This window comes from Mesoplodon densirostris, chromosome 2 (genome assembly GCF_025265405.1).
Source record: "Mesoplodon densirostris isolate mMesDen1 chromosome 2, mMesDen1 primary haplotype, whole genome shotgun sequence".
Lineage (NCBI taxonomy): Eukaryota > Metazoa > Chordata > Mammalia > Artiodactyla > Ziphiidae > Mesoplodon > Mesoplodon densirostris.
Window position 1 is genome coordinate 33,898,302 of NC_082662.1, and position 22,971 is coordinate 33,921,272.

Below are 22,971 nucleotides of genomic sequence, written 5' to 3' on the forward strand. Positions count from 1 at the left end.
CTACTTTTGCAGAAGAGTGACAAAATCTTCTGCTGCTTTTCCAGGATGGGGTCAGGAATGATGTTATCTATGACTCTGACCATCATAAACCCTGTGGCAGATGCTGTCTGCTGGCTGTCCACAGCCATTCCCAGCCCCCTTCTCTACTGTTGCCTTCCAGTATAGGGCCTGGAAAACCAGTCACACACTTTCCCCACAACCTTTGTAGTTAGGGGTTGAGTCATGCAGCCTGGTTCTGGCTAAGGAGCCTTAAAGGAAAGTCTGCTGGGAGGTTCTGGGGAAAACTTTGCTTTCCTGATAAAAGAGATTGAAGGCATTCTTTCTTCCTCTTCCTGTCTTCAAAGATGATGTGATATTTGGAGCTCTGGCAACTATTTTGTGACCATGAGGTGATTAGCATGAGCAGTGGTTCTCAAACTTGAGTGTGCAGCAGAATCATGCAGAGGGCTTCTTAAAACACAGACTGCTGGGACCTATTCCAGAGTTTCTGATTCCTAGGTCTGAAGTGGGCCTGGGAATTTGCATTGCTAACAAATTTTCATGTGATGCTGATGTTGCTGGGCTGGGGACCACTCTTTGAGACCCACTGAATGTGAGAGTGGGAATTCAATAGCCTAATGAGGGCAAAGCAGAATGATAGAGTCTGAATGCTGATGGCCTTGTCAGGTAGCTTAATCAATGTAAATAACTGCCCTGCCTGGGGATTTCTTGTTCTGTGAGAAAATAAACCACTGTTTGTTTAAGCCATGGTTATTTGGCTTTCTTATGACTCACATTCAAAAGCATTCTGAACTTACAGAGAGTTGGACTCTGTGGGGAGGGCAGATGGAGAGAAAAATCCAGAAGGATGCTTATTTGAGGCTAACTTAGCATGGAGTAAAAACCGCATCAACAGGAAATATTTTGAAACATTTCTCAGAGTCCATGGGTATGATTATAGTAAAATAATTTTTTTAAATATATTTTTTAAATTTTTTAAATATGTTTTTTTAAATATTAGGTTAACTAAAAAAATTTTTTATCAAACTAAAACGTTACAATATATTAAAAGTCTAATTATGCAAGGCTTATAATGACAAATGAAAATGACCTGCCCTACCCCTACCCACCCTGCTCCTACACCTCTGAGGCAACCGTTTTCAGGGTTTTTTTTTTTGTTTTTGTGTTTTCTTTTTTTTTTTTGGCAATCGTTTTTTTTTTAATACACTTATTTATTTCATTTATTTATTTTTGACTGCGTTGGGTCTTCGTTGCTGCACGTGGGCTTTCTCTAGTTGCATGAGCGGGGGCTACTCTTCATTGCGGTGTGTGGGCTTCTCATTGCTTTGGCTTCTCTTGTTGTGGAGCACAGGCTCTAGGCACATGGGCTTCAATAGTTGTGGCACACGGGCTCAGTAGTTGTGGCTCGCGGGTTCTAGAGCACAGGCTCAGTAGTTGTGGCACATGGGCTTAGTTGCTCCGCGGCATGTGGGATCTTCCCAGATGAGGGCTCGAACCCGTGTCCCCTGCATTGGCAGGAGGATTCTTAACCACCGCACCACCAGGGAAGTCCCTGGCAATCGTTTTCAATGTTTCTTGTTTCTTCTGGAATTTACAAATTTACCTAAATGACATGCTTATACTACCATTATATATCCTTTTGGCTTTGTTTATTCGTGTCCTGCTATGGAAGATGAGCATTTAGATTTCTTTTTCTATATCCTTCCCCCCACACACACCACCTACTTCCTGTCCCACATCTTCCCAATATAGTTAAATAACAATATTTTGTTCAATTAATGCTCAATGTCTCTCATATTGTGACTAAATATTATTGACTGCTGAACCCTGTATTCACTGATTACATTTTTTTCTGGCTAAACTTTTTTTTCCTCTGGAGTCAATAATTGCTCCATTTTTTATTTGCTTAATTCTCTATGAATCTATGATTAATTCATACCCCTTATCCTCTGACAGAAGAGAATTTCCTCTTGGTTCCAACACATCACTTAATCTACAAATTTCATTTTTCTTGGCACTGGCCATTCTACTGCTCCAATCTGGGGTAGCTACTCTGCTGTATAACTGTCACCCTGGAATTTCCCTTCTCCATCACACTGGGAATAACCTCTGTCTTTTTCCTGTGGAATTCTCTCTTTTTTGGATTTGGTGTTTCCTTTTCCTTGATTTACTCTGTCATTTTGGACAAAGTACGCATGGGAGGTGAATCAGTTAGTTTCTAACAGGAAGCATATGGCCAACACAAAGAGGGCAATTGAAAAGAGTTTAAAGAAGGGACCATTTTACAAAATGTGGGCAGGGTTAAAAAAAATTCAAGGGGCATGATGTACCTCGGGGCTAGCAACAGCCGGAAGCTGCTACCCTCAAAGCTGAAAGGGGCAAAAGGAGCTGGTGTTCCCAGAACGTGGTGAGAGCCACAGCCACAGGAGAGGGCCACCCCTTAGGCACTCTGGCTGTCACTTAGGAATGTGGTGGTTCTGCCAGCAGAGAGAAAGCAGGGAAAATAAATAATTCAACTTCTATTCACTCCTGCCCTCTGATATCCCACTCATGCCTCCAGCTGGCTGAATTCAACCAGAAGCCGGTGTGCAGGGGAGCTGAGCTGACACCCTACACAGAGGTTGCCTCTTGGGGCACAGAGTAGGGTGAAGGGTGGAGAGTGGAAAAGGGGGTGGGTGCAGTGGAGCACAGCCAGCATAGGAGGTAAAATTTTGAAATCTAGTGTATCTGAAAGTGTCTATACTCAGTGCTGCCTCTAGAGCAATAGTTCTGCTGGTATAGAATTTTGGGCTGGCAACTCTTTTTTTTTTTTGCCTTTTGAAAACATTCTTATCGGAGTATAGTTGATTCACAATGTTGTGTTAGTTTCTGCTATACAGCAAAGTAAATCAGCTATACATATACATATATCCACTCTTTTTTAGATTCTTTCCCCATATAGGCCATTACAGAGTATTGAGTAGAGTTCCCTGTGTTATACAGTAGGTCCTTAATAGTTATCCATTTTATATACAGTAGTGTGTATATGTCATTCCCAATCTCCCAATTTATCCCTCCCCCACCTTTCCCCTTGGTAACCATAAGTTTGTTTTTTACATCTGTGACTCTATTTCTGTTTTGTGAATAAGTTCTCTTGTACCATTGTTTTAGATTCCACATATAAGCAATATCATATTTGTCTGTGTCTGACTTACTTCACTCAGTACGACAATCTCTAGGTCTATACATGTTGCTGCATATGGCATTATTGCATCCTTTTTTATGGCTGAGTAAAATTGCATTGTATATATGTACCACATCTTCATTTTTTTCTTTTTGAATTTTATCTATTTTTTATACAGCAGGTTCTTATTAGTTATCTATTTTATACATATTAGTGTATATATGTCAATCCCAATCTCCCAATTCATACCACCACCACCAGCCCCGCCACTTTCGCCCCTTGGTGTCCATACGTTTGCTCTCTACATCTGTGTCTCTATTTCTGCCCTGCAAACCAGTTCATCTGTACCATTTTTCTAGGTTCCACATATATGCATTAATATACGATATTTGTTTTTCTCTTTCTGACTTACTTCACTCTGTATGACAGTCTCTAGATCCAACCACATCTCTACAAATGACCCAATTTCATTCCTTTTTATGGCTGAGTAATATTCCATTGTATATATGTACCACATCTTCTTTATCCATTCATCTGTCGATGGGCATTTAGGTTGCTTCCATGACCTGGCTATTGTAAATAGAGCTGCAATGAACACTGGGGTGCATGTGTCTTTTGAATTATGGTTTTCTCTGGGTATATGCCCAGTAGTGGGATTGCTGGGTTGTATGGTAGTTCTATTTTTAGTTTTTTAAGGAACCTCCATACTGTTCTCCATAGTGGCTGTATCAATTTACATTCCCACCAACAGTGCAAGAGGGTTCCCTTTTCTCCACACTCTCTCCAGCATTTGTTGTTTGTAGATTTTCTGATGATGCCCATTCTAACTGGTGTGAGGTGATACCTCATTGTAGTTTTTATTTTTTTTTTTTGCGGTACGAGGGCCTCTCACCGTTGTGGCCTCTCCCACTGCGGAGCACAGGCTCCGGACGCGCAGGCTCAGCGGCCATGGCTCACGGGCCCAGCCGCTCTGCGGCATGCGGAATCTTCCCGGACCGGGGCACGAACCCGTGTCCCCTGCATCGGCAGGTGGACTCTTAACCACTTCGCCACCAGGGAAGCCCCCTCATTGTAGTTTTGATTTGTATTTCTCTAATAATTAGTAACGTTGAGCAGCTTTTCATGTGTTTCTTGACCATCTGTGTGTCTTCTTTGGAGAAATGTCTATTTAGGTCTTCTGCCCATTTTTTTATTGGGTTGTTTGTTTTTTTAATATTGAGCTGCATGAGCTGTTTATATACTTTGGAGATTAATCCTTTGTCCATTGATTCATTTGCAAATATTTTCTCCCATTCTGAGGGTTGTCTTTTCGTCTTGTTTGTAGTTTCCTTTGCTTTGCAAAAGCTTTTAAGTTTCATTAGGTCCCATTTGTTTATTTTTGTTTTTACTTCCATTACTCTAGGAGGTGGATCAAAAAAAATCTTGCTGTGATTTATGTCAAAGAGTGTTCTTCCTATGTTTTCCTCTAAGAGTTTTATAGTGTCTGGTCTTACATTTAGGTCTCTAATCCATTGTTTAAAAAATTTACTTACTTTTTATTTTTATTTTTGGCTGCATTGGGTCTGTTGCTGTGTGTGGGCTTTCTCTGGTTGCGGCGAGCAGGGGCTACTCTTTGTTGTGGTGCGCAGGCTTCTCATTGCAGTGGCTTCTCTTGTTGTAGAGCACAGGCTCTAGGTGTGCAGGCTCAGTAGCATGGCATGCGAGCTCTAGAGCACAGGCTCAGTAGTTGTGGCACACGGGCTTAGTTGCTCCACAGCATGTGCGATCTTCCCGGGCCAGGGCTCGAACCCATGTCCACTGCATTGGCAGGCATATTCTTTTTTTTTTTTTTTTTTTTTTTTTTTTTGCGGTATGCGGGCCTCTCACTGTTGTGGCCTCCCCCGCTGCGGAGCACAGGCTCCGGACGCGCAGGCTCAGCGGCCATGGCCCACGGGCCCAGCCGCTCCGCGGCACATGGGATCCCCCCAGACCGGGGCACGAACCCGTATCCCCTGCATCGGCAGGCGGACTCTCAACCACTTGCGCCACCAGGGAGGCCCTGGGCAGGCATATTCTTAACCACTGTGCCACCAGACAAGCCCCTCTAATCCATTTTGAATTTATTTTTGTACATGGTGTTAGGGAGTGTTCTAATTTCATTCTTTTATATGTAGCTGTCCAGTTTTCCCAGCACCACTTATTGAAGAGACTGTCTTTTCTCCATTGTATATCCTTGCCTACTTTGTCATAGATTTTCACAATACTGATTCTTCCAATCCAAGAACATGGTATATCTCTCCATTTGTTTGTGTCATCTTTGATTTCTTTCATCAGTGTCTTATAGTTTTCTGAGTACAGGTCTTTTATCTCCTTAGGTAGGTTTATTCCTAGGTATTTTATTCTTTTTGTTGCAATGGTGAATGGGATTGTTTCCTTAATTTCTCTTTCTGATCTTTTGTTGTTAGTGTATAGGAATGCAAGAGATTTCTGTGCATTAATTTTGTATCCTGCAACTTTACCATAGTCATTGATTATCTCTAGTAGTTTTCTGGCAGCATCTTTAGGATTCTCTATATATAGTATCACGTCATCTGCAAACGGTGACAGTTTTACTTCTTCTTTTCCAATTTGTATTCCTTTTATTTCTTTTTCTTCTCTGATTGCCATGGCTAGGACTTCCAAAGCTATGTTGAATAATAGTGGTGAGAGTGGATATCCTTGTCTTCTTCCTGATCTTAGAGGAAATGCTTTTAGTTTTTCACCATTGAGAATGATGTTTGCTGTGGGTTTGTTGTATATGGCCTTTATTATATTGAGGTAAGCTCCCTTTATGCCCACTTTCTGGAGAGTTTTTATCATAGATGGGTGTTGAATTTTGTCAAAAGCTTTTTTTGCATCTATTGAGATGATCATATGGTTTTTATTCTTCAATTTGTTAATATGGTGTATCGCATTGATTGATTTGCATATATTGAATAATCCTTACATCTCTGGGATAAATCCCACTTGATCATGGTGTATGATCCTTTTAATGTGTTGTTGGATTCTGTTTGCTAGTATTTTGTTGAGGATTTTTGCATCTATATTCATCAGATATTGCTCTATAATTTTCTTTTTTTGTAGTATCTTCGTCTGGTTTTGGTATCAGGGTGATGGTGGTCTCATAGAATGAGTTTGGGAGTGTTCCTTCCTCTGCAATTTTTTGGAAGAGTTTGAGAAGGATGTGTGTTAGCTCTTCTCTAAATGTTTGATAGAATTCACCTGTGAAGCCATCTGGTCCTGGACTTTTGTTTGTTGGAAGATTTTGAATCACAGTTTCAATTTCAGTGCTTGTGATTGGTCTATTCATATTTTCTATCTCTTCCTGGTTCAGTCTTGGAAGGTTATACCTTTCTAAGAATTCGTCCATTTCTTCCCGGTTGTCCATTTTATTGGCATAGAGTTGCTTGTAGTAGTCTCTTATGATGCTTTGTATTTCTGTGGTGTCTGGTGTAACTTCTCCTTTTTTATTTCTAATTTTACTGATTTGAGTCCTCTCCCTCTTTTTCTTGATGAGTCTGGCTAAAGGTTTATCAATTTTGTTTACCTTCTCAAAGAACCAGCTTTTAGTTCTATTGATCTTTGCTATTGTTTATTTTGTTTCTATTTCATTTATTTCTGCTCTGATCTTTATGATTTCTTTCCTTCTACTAACTTTGGGTTTTGTTTATTCTTCTTTCTCTAGTTCCTTTTGGTATAAGGCTAGATTGTTTATTTGAGATTTTTCTTGTTTCTTGAGGTAGGTTTGTATTGCCAAAAAACTTCCCTCTCAGAACTGCTTTTGCTGCATCCCATAAGTTTTGGATCGTCGTGTTTTCATTGTAATTTGTCTCTAGGTATTTTTTGATGTCCTCTTTGATTTCTTCAGTGATCTCTTGGTTATTTAGTAATGTATTGTTTAGTGTCCATGTGTTTGTGTTTTTTGCATTTTTTTCCCGTAATTGATTTCTAATCTCACAGCGTTGTGGTTGGAAAAGATGCTTGATATGATTTCAATTTTCTTAAATTTACCGCAGCTTGATTTGTGACCCAAGATGTGATCTATCCTGGAGAATGTTCTGTGTGCACTTGAGAAGAAAGTGTAATCTGCTGTTTTTGGATGGAATGTCTTATAAATATCAATTAAATCTATCTGGTCTATTGTGTCATTTAAAGCTTGTGTTTCCTTATTAATTTTCTGTCTGGGTGATTTGTCCATTGGTGTAAGTGAGGTGTTGAAGTCCTCCATTATTATCGTGTTACTGTCGATTTCCTGTTTTATAGCTGTCAGCAGCTGCCTTATGTATTGAGGTGCTCCTATGCTGGGTGCGTATATATTTATAATTGTTATATCTTCTTCTTGGATTGATCCCTTGATCATTATCTAGTGTCCTTCCTTGTTTCTTGTAACAGTATTTTAAAGTCTATTTTATCTGATATGAGTATTGCTACTCCAGCTTTCTTTTGATTTCCGTTTGCATGGAGTATCTTTTTCCATCCCCTCAGTTTCAGTCTGTATGTGTCCCTAGGTCTGAAGTGGGTCTCTTGTAGACAGCATATATATGGGTCTTGTTTTTGTATCCATTCAGCGAGCCTGTGTTTTTTGGTTGGAGCATTTAATCCATTTATGTTTAAGGTAATTATCGATATGTATGTTCCTATTATCATTTTCTTAATTGTTATAGGTTTGTTTTTGTAGGTCTTTTTCTTCTCTTGTGTTTCCCACTTAGAGAAGTTCCTTTAGCATTTGTTGTAGAGCTGGTTTGGTGGTGCTGAATTCTCTTAGCTTTTGCTTGTCTGTAAACTTTTGATTTCTCCATCGAATCTGAATGAGATCCTTCCCGGGTAGAGTAATCTTGGTTGTAGGTTCTTCCTTTTCATCACTTTAGGTATATCGTGCCACTCCCTTCTGGCTTGTAGAATTTCTGCTGAGAAATCAGCTGTTACCCTTATGGGAATTCCCTTGTATGTTATTTGTCATTTTCCCCTTGTTGCTTTCAATAATTTTTCTTTGTCTTTAATTTTTGTCAGTTTGATTACTATGTGTCTCTGTGTGTTTCTCCTTGGGTTTATCCTGTCTGGGACTCTCTGAACTTCCTGGACTTGGGTGGCTATTTCCTTTCCCATGTTAGGGAAGTTTTTGACTATAATCCCTTCAAATATTTTCTCGGGTCCTTTCTCTTTCTCTTCTCCTTCTGGGACCCCTATAATGCGAATGTTGTTGCATTTAGTTGTCCCAGAGGTCTCTCAGGCTGTCTTCATTTCTTTTCATTCTTTTTCTTTATTCTGTTCCACAGCAGTGAATTCCACCCTTCTGTCTTCCAGGTCACTTATCCGTTCTTCTGCCTCAGTTATTCTGCTATTGATTCCTTCTAGTGTATTTTTCATGTCAGTTATTGTATTGTTCATCTCTGTTTGTTTGTTCTTTAATACTTCTAGGTGTTTGTTCTTTAATTCTTCTAGGTCTTTGTTAAATATTTCTGGCATCTTCTTGATCTTTGCCTCCATTCTTTTTCTGAGGTCCTGTATCATCTTTAGTTGTTTTTCTGGGGTTTTATCCTGTTCCTTCATCTGGTACAAAGTCCTCTCTTTTTCATTTTGTCTATCTCTCTGTGAATGTGGTTTTCCTTCTACAGGCTGCAGAATTGTAGTTCTTCTTGCTTCTGCTGTCTGCCCTCTGGTGGATCTGAGCTGACAACTCCTTTTCCTTGGGATTTTGGAGGCAATTTCCATTGTTCCCTGTCTTCCACAGTTGCTGTTGAGAACTCTATGACATCCTGATTCTTGATCCTTTTTATGTGACTTGTTTTTCCTTTCTGGAAACTTAAGATCTTGTATTTGCCCCAGTGTTCTGCTATTTGGTGAGGGGTAAGTTTCTGTTATTATACAACAGGGTCCGCAGAGTAGGCCAGGCCAGGTATACTTGCTGAATCCCTCCTAAGCCTTGAAAATGCAAGAAATATGAATATCTGTGCCCACTCTCCTGCATCATTATATAGTTGCAATGCAACTGCTCACATGTGATGTCTGGTCACTATTATGCACCTGCAGGCAACATAGCATGATTGTAGTGATGGTGAGTTAGGCTGGGATTCAGACACTGCTAGTACAGACGACTCTGCCTCCTCTCCCAGATTCGTACTGATTGATAGTCATGGGAGGTTTTATTGTGAAACTAAGAAAGAGAAGGGAGGACAGAGATGTTTAGTAGAGGTAGGGAGCTCAAGTTGTCTTGAGGAAAATGGTGAGTTTATATGGCATTGAAGTCTGTTCCCCTCAGACCCTTCAGGTCCCTGGGCAATGGGCTTGAGCCCTTAGGTTAGAGGGAGAGGTTCAAACCCAGCTAAGCTGCCTTTAAGAAAGACTTTGTGAGGACTTCCCTGGTGGTGCAGTGGTTAAGAATCTGCCTGCCAATGCAGGGGACATGGGTTCGAGCCCTGGTCCAGGAAGATCCCATATGCCGTGGAGCAACTAAGCCTGTGCGCCACAACTACTGAGCCCACACTCTAGAGCCTACAAGCCACAACTACTGAGCCTGCATGCTGCAACTACTGAAGCCCGTGAGTCTAGAGCCCGTGCTCTGCAGCAAGAGAAGCCACCGCAGTGAGAAGCCCGTGCACAGCAATGAAGAGTAACCCCAGCTCACTGCAACCAGAGAAAGCCCACATGCAGCAATGAAGACCCAACACAGCCAAAAATAAATAAATAAATAAATTTTAAAGAAAAGAAAAGAAAGACTTTGTGAGACTGCACACCAGTCATATGGGGCCCAGATGACAATGTGTGACGGAGCTGGGGAGAGGCCATCCTCTCTGTCCTTGCAAGGAACCACCACTGATCATCTGGAGTCCTGAGAAATGCTATGAACAGCAAGAAATAGTGCTGTTGACAGAGACACGGCTTTCTCACAGTGTGCTCCATCAGCAATGGAAAATTAAGGCTCTTCCTAGAGTCTCAGGCTGTGGAAATAGACAAATGGGAAGTGGAGCAGGAGAGGAGGGGCATGTAGCTCAGCCTCAGAGCTCAAAGACTTGGCTTATGGAGCAGATATACCTTTGCAAGGCAGTGGACCTGCAATCCACTGCAAGGCAGGGGAAGATTTTAAATAATCACAAGTTCTCTACACTGAGGAAAAAAATTGAGTTGACTGAAGAGAGTTATTGAATACATTATGAGTTCACTTGAGACCCTTAGATCATTTACATGTGACAAATAGTACAGAGCTAGCAATAAAATGGAGAACATAATTATCCAGCTTTTTTTTTCAATTTTTATTTTACATTGGAGTATAGTTGATTTACAATGTTGTTAGTTTCAGGTGTACAGAAAAGTGATTTCATTTTACATATACATATATCTATTTTTTTCAGATTCTTTTCCCATATAGGTTATTATAAAGTATTGAGTAGAGTTCCCTGTGCTGTACCATAGGTCCTTTTGGTTATCTCAGCTTTCTTTTTTTTTTTTTTTTTTTTTTTGCGGTACGCGGGCCTCTCACTGTTGTGGCCTTTCCCGTTGCGGAGCACAGGCTCCGGACACGCAGGCCCAGCGGCCATGGCTCACAGGCCCAGCCACTCCGCGGCATGTGGGATCTTCCCGGACCGGGGCACGAACCCGTGTCCCCTACATCAGCAGGCGGACTCTCAACCACTGCGCCACCAGGGAAGCCCTATCTCAGCTTTCTTGATGAAAGCCATTTTATTGAGTATTACCCTGAATTGGAAAAGTGTCTGACCAGTGGATTAGAAACTGCTTTATTTCCATATGTGACTCAGAAGATGTAATCTCTTAGCAAGAAGATATACTAATAAAATTCTCCAATAGCAACAGTCCCAAAATATTCACCATATCATTTTTTTGTAGTATTCTGAGCATTTTACCACAGTAACTATTCTAATATAACAGTTTTAAAACAAGTTTCTATTTTGTACTTTTATTTATGTGAGTTGGGGTTTCAAAATATTCTAATATAAAGATCAAGGAGAGAAATCATCTGGCAGTTGAGTATATGTGGTGTCAGTTCTCTTCAATTCATCCCAATTTTCTGAATTCCATAAGTATAATGCAACCACACTGTATCCAGTAGCCACTGAGACAGAGAGGGAACTCTTCTCTCTGGCGGTAGCTAATGTGAAATAGTTTTACGACAAGATAACACAGTCACATTATGGAATAGAGGGAACATTTTTGCAAGAATTGTCAAGGAAAAATTCAAGACTTCAAAAACAAATATATGTCCTTGGGGAGAGGAGAAGTTTGCTTTGGCCATGTTCTCAGACCCTGGGATATGCATTCACTTTCCTCTGCTTTTTTTTTTTTTTTTTTTTTTTTTTGGCCATGCCACCTAGGATCTTAGTTCCCCAATCAGGGATCGAACCCATGCACCCTGCAGTGGAAGCATGGAGTCCTAACCACTGGGCCACCAGGGAATTCTCTCCTCTGTTATTAATAATAATAACAATAATAATAATAGCAGCTAATACTTGATGTATCAGTTGGGATAGGCTCCGTTATGCCTGGGGGTAAACAAAATTCAGTGGCTTAACACAAAGAAGGCTAATTTTTTGTTCATGTAACATATCCTTTATGGGTTGGCAGCGGGCTCTCACTTTTAGCTACTCAGGAATTTAGGATAATAGAGCAACCACTGTTATGGACTGAATGTTTAAGTCCATAATTCCCCAAATTAATGTGTTGAGATCCTGCCCCCTAACGTGATTGTATTAGGAAGTTCAGCCTTTGGAAAGTGATTAGGTCATAAGGGTGGAGTCTTCATGAATGGGATTAGTGCCCTTATAAAGGGACCCCAGAGAGCTCTATAGCCCCTTCCACCATGTGAAGACATAGTGCTAAGTCCCCTGCTGTGAACCAGGAAGCGGGCTCTCACAGAATCTTTTGGTGCCTTGATCTTGTACTTCCCAGTCTCCAGAACTGTGAGAAACAAATTTCTGTTTATAAGCCACCCAGTCTATGGTATTCTGTTATGGTACTAAGACAACCACCATCTTGAACGTTGATGGTTTCCATGCCAGAGGGAAAGAAAATCTGAGGAGTCTCAAAGCAGTAAATAAATGCTTCAGGCATGAAGTGACACATATCCTTTCTGCTCAAACTCATTGGCCACACCCAACCATAAGAGGGCCATGAAATAAAATCCTACCATGTACCCAGAAGGCAGAAAGCCAGAGATATTTAGTGAAGAGCATTAATTGTCTATCGCTCATTGAGTGCCAAGAGCTATTCTAAATATATTACAGGCATTACCTCAGTTCAGCTTCACAAAAATCCTGTGAAATAGGTGGGTTTAATATCATTATCATACACATTTTACACAGAGAGTTTAAGTTACAGGATAAAAGTCATACAGATAGTAAGTGGTAAAGTTCTTTTAAAGCTTTAAAAGATTTAAATCCAGTCATTCTGGTCCCATAGTCTGTGTGCTTAACCACCAGACTAGGCAATCTCTCTCTAGAAGGGAAATTTTGAGAAGCACTGTCATAGATCATGGAGAGCCACTAAAGGGTTTTTAATCAGGAGAGTTAGTCAACCAGATTTGCCATTTAGAAAGCTCTCTCCAAAGAGTGGGGTGAAGGATCAAATTAACTAAGGTTAGACTGTAAGGCAGGAAGGCTATTTGCATAGTGCAGGGATGAAGATGAGGAGAATTTGAACTAAGGCGCAATGATCACAATTAACTGGGTAATCTTGAGCCTTTCTTTCATCAACTTGAGACTCTGTTTCATCATTTTTTGAAAAATGATTATGTTAATACCTATCCTGATGGGGTTTTCTGAGGATTATAATATATAACATAAGCAAAAACTCTGATAGTACTAAGGCTCTGGAATCATAGAGATCTAGTATAAAAATCCCAGCTCTACTACTCCCTAGATGAAGGAGTTTATTATTCTAACTCTCAGTTTGCTCATTTGTAAAATAGATGTTAAAATAAGAAAATTTAAGTAAGTTAAAGTAAGAAAAATGATTACAAATGGGATATAGGTTGAGAAAATTAGCTTAGGAGGAAGGCAGAATTCCTTCTAGAGAAAGAACTGAGAGTTTGTTTAGGAAAAATACCTTAATGAACTTTTGTGTTTATGAAAGTCAAATCTCCTTAGGCATGGCTTAGAAGGAAAGAGCTTTAGGCAGAGAATCAAATTGTTTTGATTGATAAAGTAATAGAAAATTTTAGTTTTTCTCTGATGAAAGTTTTCAGGGCATCCTGATGTTTGGGGGAAAGTAAAGAGATGGAGGAGAGCTTGCCTAGAGATAAGATAACTCTGAGCATCTGGTCTTACCAGCTTCCCTGATCCATTCTTCCCATAGCAGCAGTGACCTTTTAAAACCACTAATTGAATCATGTTGTTCCCCCTCCCCCCAGGACAGTGCCTGATACTTAGAAGTTTCTCAGTAACAATCTGCTAAGCGAATGAATGAATGGAATGAGTGAACAAAAACATTTGCCAGATGGCAGGTGGGCCCCTAAAGAAAAGGACAGCCATTGAGAAATTCTGTACTTACTACACTCTGTAGTGAGGGTGGCTTTGGACATGGTGTTTAATACTCATTTTAAAGTAGTTACCTCTTCTTTTACTGTAATTACCCCTCCTGTCCACCCCACCTCTCCAAATAACCTTCAGTAAAGTTCTGTTGCACAAAACTGCACTATTTTGGGAGGATTGAGGAATGAAACAAGAAAGTGTCTAGGCACCAGGCAAAACAATACCCAAAGATGTCAGTAATCACAAGAGGAGACCTAATGAACAGGGGGACCAGGAATTCAGCAGGAGCATGCATTCCAAGTGAGAGGTAACCAGAATCCTCTGAAAAGCTGGGGAGGTTGTGATGTCCTCTTATCCTGGGTTAGGAGGTTGGGCCCTTCTATCTGGCTGTTGAAGGAAAGAATAAGCTAGAGGACTTTGGAGTATTCATAACCACCACGTTACATAAGGATGGTAAATATTTAACTCGTAGAGAGGTTTTGGGATTATATTGGGATAATGCATATAAGGCGCTTAGCACAGCGCCTGGCACATAGTAAGAGCTCAGCTAATGTTAATTGTTGTTTCCCTTCGCTTGCCTCTACTCTCTCCGCTCGCTTTCCGCCGGCTCCATTCATTCTTTTCCAAGGACATGCAGGGGGCGGGCCCACTTCCCCCTCCGCCCCACCCAAGCTCCGCCCCTCACTTCTGCCCCGATTGGTTCCTCAGAGGCGGAGCGGAGGGAAGAGCCCAGTCCGAAGCGGTGGGGGCGGGGCGCATGCGCGGGCTGGGAGGGGTGGAGGAGGAGAGGAAGAGCTGCCGGAAGTAGGCGGCAGAGGTGGTGGCAGGGCTGGCAGCAGCTGCCAGGGAAACCGAGGCGCGGGACGCACGGCTCACAGACAGGCAGGCCTGGGGGTCGTCTCTGCGCCCGGCACGCAGGAGGCCTGAGCGCCCCCCTTGCCTGGGCTGAGGGTCCCTGCCTGGTCCGGCAGCCTCGTCGGGACCCCGGTCTTTCCCTAAGCCCGCCAGGGGGCGCCGCGCTGAGGGGCTGCAGAGTTGGGGGCGGGCGCGGCTGACCCGAGAAGGGGTGCCGGGCCGGGCGGTGGGAGAGGGCTCTTCCCCGCTCAGGAGGTGCCCCTGGGCGGGGGACCAGGAGTCCTCACCTCCGGACTGAGGCAGGGGTTTCTGGGGGCGAGGAGGGCGCGTCGCCCTCTGCCCCCGCCGGCACCCTGGCCATGACGGGCAAATCGGTGAAGGACGTGGATCGGTACCAGGCGGTCCTAGCCAACCTGCTGCTGGAGGAGGATAACAAGTTTTGTGCGGACTGCCAGTCTAAAGGTAGCGCATCCCTCCTGGCGGGCGAGGGGTCCAGCCTCCGGGCGGCGCGGGGGAGGCGGCCTGTGTGGTGAGGGGGCGGTCTCTGGAGCTTAGGTGGCCCGGATCATCTAAATGGTAACGCGTGCTACCGTTGCTGATGCGGCTGCTAGGTGTTCTGCGGCGCCGGAATTGGTGTGGGGAGAGGTTGGGAGGGCGAGTGTGTGTGGTTGGGGGGTGGGGCGGTGGTGGTGTGGGTGGAAGTGGCGTGGTGTGTGCAGGTGAGAATGTCTGTATTTCAGGGCTCTGAATGAGTTCTGAGCCGACTGTCAGTCCAGAGGCAGCCCAGAGCTCACAGCCTTCCGCTTGCAAAGCTGGGGGCGAACTGCGGTGGTGCGCGAGGGGGTGGGGGTGGGGGCGGGGGCGGGAAGAAGCGAGATGACGGGGAGGAAAACAGCTTAAATGATTTTTAACGGTGGTGAGCGTCGCTGCCTGCTATTTGGTTAGCAGTTCCATCTGTCATCTTACAGCCTTGCTGAGATCTGACAGAGCGCTTAGGTGCTTTCCTCTTTCTGGATGTGTGGAGGGGGGAACTATGCAGTGACACAGTGCGGACTTCTAGACAGCCTAGACCTGGCTTGTGGAGTGTGTTGGAGGCCTGATGTGTGTGTGGTGGCAGAAACTAGCAGACTGTGTCTGTAGTGCAGGATTGGTTTAATCAGTCCGGAGGAGGAAGTAAGGGATACATCGAATCTGTTGCTTTCATGGCTATCGAAATATGACCATTGTAGACTGGCAGAGCCGTTTAGTCTTTGTTTTCTGTGCCCTCAAAGATTCATGGTTTGATACAATTACAAATCAGTATGCTACGAAAGCTTGGTTATTAGTGAAATATTTGCACTCGAAATTGATAGATTATAAATATTTTGTTTCCTTATTTTCTTTCTGAATTCTTTGGAATATAAATTGAAGTTGGGAAAATTCTTTTCCTTTTTGGTTTGGGTAGAAAGGGATATATTGTGGGAGCTATTGTTAATTTACTTTTGTTCATAATGCAGTGAATTTGCCTGGATTGTTTGCCATATAGCATGTTGGGCGTATAGTACACAGCAAAGGTTCAAATGTATTTGTATTTATCAATATTGAGAAAGGAAGTACATGCTTAATTGACGCTTTCATTTAATTACCTTTTATTTTAGAGAAGTAAGGGTTTTTTTGTTTGTTTTTGTTTTTATTTTTGGCTGCGTTGGGTCTTTGTTGCTGCACGCAGGCTCTTCTCTGGTTGCAGGCGGGGGCTACTCTTCGTTGCGGTGCGCGGGCTTCTCATTGTGGTGGCTGCTCTTGCTGGGAGCACGGATTCTAGGCACGTGAGCTTCAGTAGTTGTGGCACACGGGCTCAGCAGTTGTGTCTCGCGGGCTCTAGAGCGCAGCCTCAGTAGTTGTGGTACACAGGCTTAGTTGCTCCATGGCATGTGGGATCTTCCCAGACCAGGGCTCGAACTCTTGTCCCCTGCATTGGCAGGCGGATTCTTAACCACTGCGCCACCAGGGAAGTCCGAGAAGTAAGGTTATTTAAGGAGAACAGGAGACAGATACTTTGATTTGGACACCTCGTAGTATATTTTAGTACCCTTTACCAATGGATAAATGGCATGTGCCATTAGGAAAGCAGGTCCCCAGACTTCTCTCCTGAATTTTTGCATTGGCAATAATTCATTTTAAAAAGTACTTAAGAATCAATTTACGTTGAGTAAGTTAATTTCTTATAGTTGACTCTTGTGAGATCTTGTGCTAGATCTATTGGAAGATTCAGTTTAAAATTTAAGAGTATATCTCTTGGTTTTACTCAAATTCCCTTGTGTCCTCAGTTGACAGATCTTGAGTCACAGTGAAGCAACCCACTGGAGTGAGCATTGCTACATTTGGGGAGTCAGATGCCATTTTGATGATTAGTACCACCCCCATCCCCTATTTTGCATACCACTCTTATACTTACTCATATTCCTATAAAATATAACACATGGAAGAGAGGTTGATTCATCACTTCTTCCTCCAAATTTTCCGTTGATAAAGATATCAACAGGGCCTCCCTGGTGGCGCAGTGGTTGAGAGTCCGCCTGCCGATGCAGGGGATACGGGTTCGTGCCCCGATCTGGGAGGATCCCATGTGCCGCGGAGCGGCTGGGCCCGTGAGCCATGGCCGCTGGGCCTGCGCATCCGGAGCCTGTGCTCCGCAACGGGAGAGGCCACAACAGTGAGAGGCCCGCATACCGCAAAAAGAAAAAAAAAAAAAAAAAAAAGATATCAACAGAATTACTGGGGATCAGGTAATAAAACATTAGTCAATTCATTCTTAATGAGAGCTAGTAACTGCTGGCCTGTAAACTTTATTAACTGCTCTTAATAGTAGAATCCTGGTTTCTGAAACAATTTCTTTTCACAAATTAGCTTTACATTTTGGCTTGGTGGCTTCAGTGACTCGGCCATTGTATTAAAAAGGAGATGACAATGTGTGTCAGTCATCTTTCAGTTAAGACATTTGTTGTGGCCTCAGTTTATCCAGTTTGTGAATTAGCTAGCCCCTTCCACTCTTTCAACTCCTTTTACTCATGTTCCCTCTCCTTTTCCCTGATTTTAGTTGTTGTAATCATCATGTGGACAAATGTCAGACCATGGAAGGAAGAGACACTTGCACCTGTAGATTAAGTTAGCTGTTAAGCTCTGGTAAAAATAAATAATAATAATACACTTAGTGGGAGGAGGAATTTTAAAGCTGTAGGCTAAAAATGAGGTTTGTACTTGAGTATTTATCTGTAGGTCTCATGTCCTTTCTTCCTTAGAAAACTGAGAGCTTAATTGTAGAGGACCTGGTGAGTGACTGCTTGCTAATCCATTAGTATAAAATCAGATGATGTAGCCCTGAACTGCAGACCTTTGAGCAGGTATTTTTGGTCTTTTTTTTTTTTTTTTTTTTTTTTTTTTGCGGTACGCGGGCCTCTCACTGTTGTGGCCTCTCCCGTTGCGGAGCACAGGCTCCGGATGCGCAGGCTCAGCAGCCATGGCTCACGGGCCCAGCCGCTCCGCGGCATGTGGGATCTTCCCGGACCGGGGCACGAACCCGTGTCCCATGCATCGGCAGGCGGACTCTCAACCACTGCGCCACCAGGGAAGCCCAAGCAGGTATTTTTGTAATGTTCCAAAATAACTCTGGCAATAAATCTTTTTAAAAAAAATCTTAAAGCTCATTTAAGAATATTATCTTTAGATATGTAATTTGAACATCAGAATAGAGAATAAACATGTGTTCTCTTTGTATAGTATAAGTTTTGTTGGTTCTGGGGTTTTTTAACTTTCTTGAGCATGAGACTCACCAGTTTCCAGTACCTCTAAGGCATTGAAATAATTTCTGTGTGGGAACGGAGACTGCTTTGGTATTGCCTTTAAAAAAATGCTGACTTGCTTTAGGCTGAAAGATGTGGTTTCATCACCCAAAGCCCTTAAGTTATTGTGACCTTTAGGGTAAAATTTTGGACTGACTTAAGTTGTGGAAGAACAGAGGACAAACATACTGGAAATTTCAGATATGTTAGTGGTTAATTCCATCTAGTTGAAGCCAGGTTCCATTTTTGGATAGACCCTTGGTGGGGTTATACTGGTCTAAGGTTTAGTCTTTAGCTCTGCAGTTGCATATTTTATCAGTGTGCCTGGAATAACCCCTAATCAACCTTGTCAAAGACTGGTTTAGGACTTCCCTGGTGGCACAGTGGTTAAGAATCTGCCGCCAATGCAGGGGACACAGGTTTGAGCCCTGGTCCAGGAAGATCCCACATGCCATGGAACAACAAAAGACTTGTTTAAACTGGACATTATCTTATTTACCATGAAAGGATCTACCTTTCTGATGACCTGAATACTTATATCCACTGTTGGGACATTCCTTTCTCAGTATCAAGGTTAGTGAAAAATTGAGAGCTGTTTAATGAACAAAGAATTAGAATGGAAGAAATCTGATGGTCTTGAGGAATATTTACTTCCAACTGTGAAATACCACATGGAATTCTGGAGTCTGACAAAAACTTTGTAATACCTTTTTACTTCTCTGTTCTTCTGCTACATCCCATTTCTGAAATGTTTCACTTTGAATCACCTAACCATTGCCTTTGTTCCAACTCCCATTATGTATTCTTAAATTTCAATTCACTTTTTGCAAAACCACTTTCATGTGGTTCAAAATTCAAAAAGTTCAAACGGGAATATGTACAGTGAAAAGTTGTGTTCCTGTCCCTGATCCCTTAGCCATCATTTTCCAGTGCTTCTGCAAGTAACCACTGTTAGTAATTTCTTACGTGACTTTTAAGAGATAGTATATGCATGGACAAAAAAACTACATTTAAATATATTTCTTTTCAGTGCTTTTATGCAAATAGTAGCATGTTACCCACAGTTCATGGCGCCTGGCATTTTTCAGTCCACAGTATAACGTGGAGGGCATGGAGATTCCCTCTCCATGCACATTAAAGTCCCCATTCTTTCAGGGTATTAAGTTGAAAGATATGCGTAAGTGATTTGGAAACATCTACTCTCATTGAAGTCATCTTAGAAAGTGTCCTAGGCCCATCCATAGCACAGGTAGGCTCACCTTTCAGGTGGCAAAGAATCAGAGCTGTAGACTTTTGATGTTGGAACATACAGTTAAACTCCATTACTCTGATTATTTTAGCTTTGTGACCTTCAGCACACTACCTTTCTCAGTTTAATTTTCCTCATTTGAAAAATAAAAATGCCTCGTAAACTAAAGTGTTACACAAATGTAAGCATTATTTATTATTACCATTGCTGAACTTGTTTATTTTATCTTGATTTTATTCATTTCACTTTCAGACTTTATTCCCTTAAATACTCTAGTTACTGGAAGCCACAGTTAGAATGACTCACTGAATAACTCACCAAATAAAAAACCACCTAGTTCTTAAGCCAAAACCATTTCCTATAGGACTTTATGGTACCCTTGAGGATGGTCTCTGGATGTTTTCTGACTCTTCAAAGTTGTATGAAAGGTTAGACCAGGGAATCTTTCTGTAGACATTTTTTTTTAATATTAGTCCCAAATTTTAACTCTGGTAAATTAATCTCTAGCTTTGCTTTACTTTTGTTTTCTGTCAATAGCTAAATCATTGCTTGTTAAATATCATTCCTTAGAAATGAACATTCCTATCAATTTTTAATTATTTTAGCTGTATCTGTGGCACCTCTTAAGAGATTTTTTTTAAATTGCATCAGATCTGGACAACAGAAGGAATTTTCCTTCCATCTCTAATTGTTAAATACCCTTCTCCAGCCAAAATCAAATAACTTTCTGGCTTTTTACAGCTAATGCACCTTAATTCTAACAGTTGTAGTTAGGTTGACACAGTTTTACTGAAAGTAATTTATAAAAGTCCCCATTAGGTTGTCTTTTAATATCAACTTGTTAAACCTGTTCCCTGGGAGATACTTTCCTATTCGTTCTCCTTGCCATTATCCAGTGGCAGTGGGATAGATAGAGAGTACAAAATGCCTTATCTTTTAAGAACTCTTTGCAAGCCTGAGAGTACAATCCCATACTATATATATTCATTCAGAAAATAGTTCTTAAGCCCCTGCTTTGTGTCAGACACTGTACCAAGACATGTAGATTAAAAGATAGGGCCTTTGGTTTCAAGGATTTTATAGTCTAATGGACAAGCAGATGTGTAAGCAGATAAATGATGCAATGTAGTAATTATCATTGTAGGATTGTGTACAGGGAGAAATGAAAGCATTGAAGAAAGCAAGAAAGTCTGCCTAGGAAGTCATGGCTCAGAGAGACAAGTAGGCTATATCTTGAATGATAAGTGTGACTTTACCAGGTGAATTTAGGGCATTCCAGGCAGAGGAAGCAGAATGTGCAGGAGCCAAGACGTGCTGTACCGGGTGTGTGTGTGTATATGTGTATGTGTGTGTGTGAGATTCTTTAGTATATTCTCACTACATGTTGGGGATTGGTGAGGGATAATGTAGGCAGAGACCCATAAGGTTAAAATCCTCGCTCTGTAGTTGATTTGCTGTATGGCATTGAGATTATGAATATGCTTTAGACTCCCTGTTGTGTAAGAAGCCCCTAGTATTGGAAACCCACCTGCTACTCAAATGGGATTATAAATATTGCAAACATGAAATGTTCTCTAACTGCTGAGTAGTAAGGAAGGTCTGAGTATTGTGCCCACTAGATCTCCTTGGAAGTGTACCCTCATGAGTACTTTAAACTATCTTAGAGAAGTCTAGTGAAATGTCAGCAGTAGATGTCATGCCATTTCTGAAGTTGATGACGTTGAATTTTGAGGCTGAGCATGCTCTCACACTCAAGCAGTTTAAGAGTGTTGAATATTTGAGTGTGCCCTTGGTTGTTCAGTGCTTAGGATGTGTAAACAGGCAGTTGCAGCCACATCTCTCAGTATACCTTTCAACAAATCTATTGCTTTTAAATAAATCAGAAAATTTCCTTCTTTCTGCATTTTTCATCTGATGTCATTATGGTATGTAGGTGGCAGCTTTCTTGGGCACGGTTGTCTATATTACTGTTCACCACATGAGTCATTGTCAGTTTCTGTTCTGCCTGAAAATTCCATCTTGGAAATAATGTCATGCAGCTGGAGACCACAACACGGTAGTCGTTACGAACATTGCAGCTGGCTTTGTATGTTATGTTGAAAGCTACCTGTGCCATAAGGAAGAGATAAAGTGACTTATTAAATGGACTCAGACTCAATTCCTCCAAATGATATCCCCTGTGAAAAAGATGCCCAGCAAGAATCTGCATAAAACACACATGTGTTTTACATTCTAAGCATACAGTGCCTAACTTTTGTCCTTGTGTCTGCTTAAATCCTTATCACAGTTATACTTCTGTTTGAGCAAGTGGCCAGTTTAAGTAGATACTAACTTTGAAGAAGTTCTGTGTTGGCCCCTGGAGTGTGACAGTTCAGCATACCACATTGAAAAGGTAGGAACCAAGTCTATGTAGAGTAGAACCCCTTAAAGTTAACTCACATTTACCAAATTCCTCTATTGTTAAAGAAATATTCCTCTGCTAGTTAACTTCTTAAAATTGTAACTTGCTACAGTTAACACATGCACTAGAATGTAAGCTCCGTGAGGGCGGGGGTTTTGTGCCTGTTTTGTTCACTATAGTATTCCTGGCACCTAGAACAATGGTTGGCACAGGTCAGGCTCTCAGTAAATATTTGTTTGAACAGTATAAATCCTTTGTTTCTTATTAGAAGAAATCCTTTATAAGTTAGCTGAATGTTTGTGTAATTCTTAGGAAAGCTAAGTTTTAAAATATATTTTAAAGGCGGGGACCCTTCAGAGAAACAGCACTGTAGGTGGTACAAGCAGAGGGAATTTAATATGGAATAGTTAACATAGGTGATACAAGAGCCAAGAAGGTCAATGGGGTGGTGAGACAACCCAGACACCTGGGAGCTCCTAGGCCCCTAAGGAAATTAGAAGGTGCTGGTGTCACCAAAGGCCAGAAGCCTGAGCCATCTGCTGTGAGCTAGAAGCCTGGAAAGAAGAGCTGTCTGGTGGCAGCTGGAACTCAGACCAAGTAAGATAGAGAGCATTACCCTGGCTTCCCTCCTTCTCTTGCCTTTCCTCATCAGTGCCTCCCATTGGTGGAACTTACTCAGAAATCAGTTGGCAAGGGAGCCTGGGAGATGTAGTTCCCTGTGATAGTGTAGAGCAAGGGGAGGATCCAAGCTGAGGCAGGCAAAGGCACAAAGGCACTTAAATCTCCAAGATGTAATTCTTTCTCCTTGTAAGTAAACAGTTATTTTGGACAAGCGATAAGAAGGGTTTTCAGGCAGATAACCTCTTGTGCTTCAAAAGGATCTAGGATCTTAACTGTTGCCGGAATAGTAATTAGTCCTGGGAAGTAATGTAACTTTGTATAGTCATGTAACAAGTAATGTAACTTTTATGTAGCCATTGCCTATA

At 41.9% G+C, this 22,971-nt stretch overlaps 1 protein-coding gene across 1 annotated transcript in view; it reads left to right on the plus strand.

The window, feature by feature from the left end:
* The first annotated feature begins 14,449 nt into the window (after window positions 1-14,449).
* SMAP2 (small ArfGAP2) overlaps window positions 14,450-22,971 on the plus strand; it is a 48,589-nt gene continuing 40,067 nt past the window's right edge. Inside the window, exon 1 of the mRNA XM_060089587.1 lies at window positions 14,450-14,979. Coding sequence (XP_059945570.1) covers window positions 14,877-14,979 — 103 coding nt within the window. The 5' untranslated portion in view covers window positions 14,450-14,876. The remainder of the gene's footprint in view (window positions 14,980-22,971) is intronic.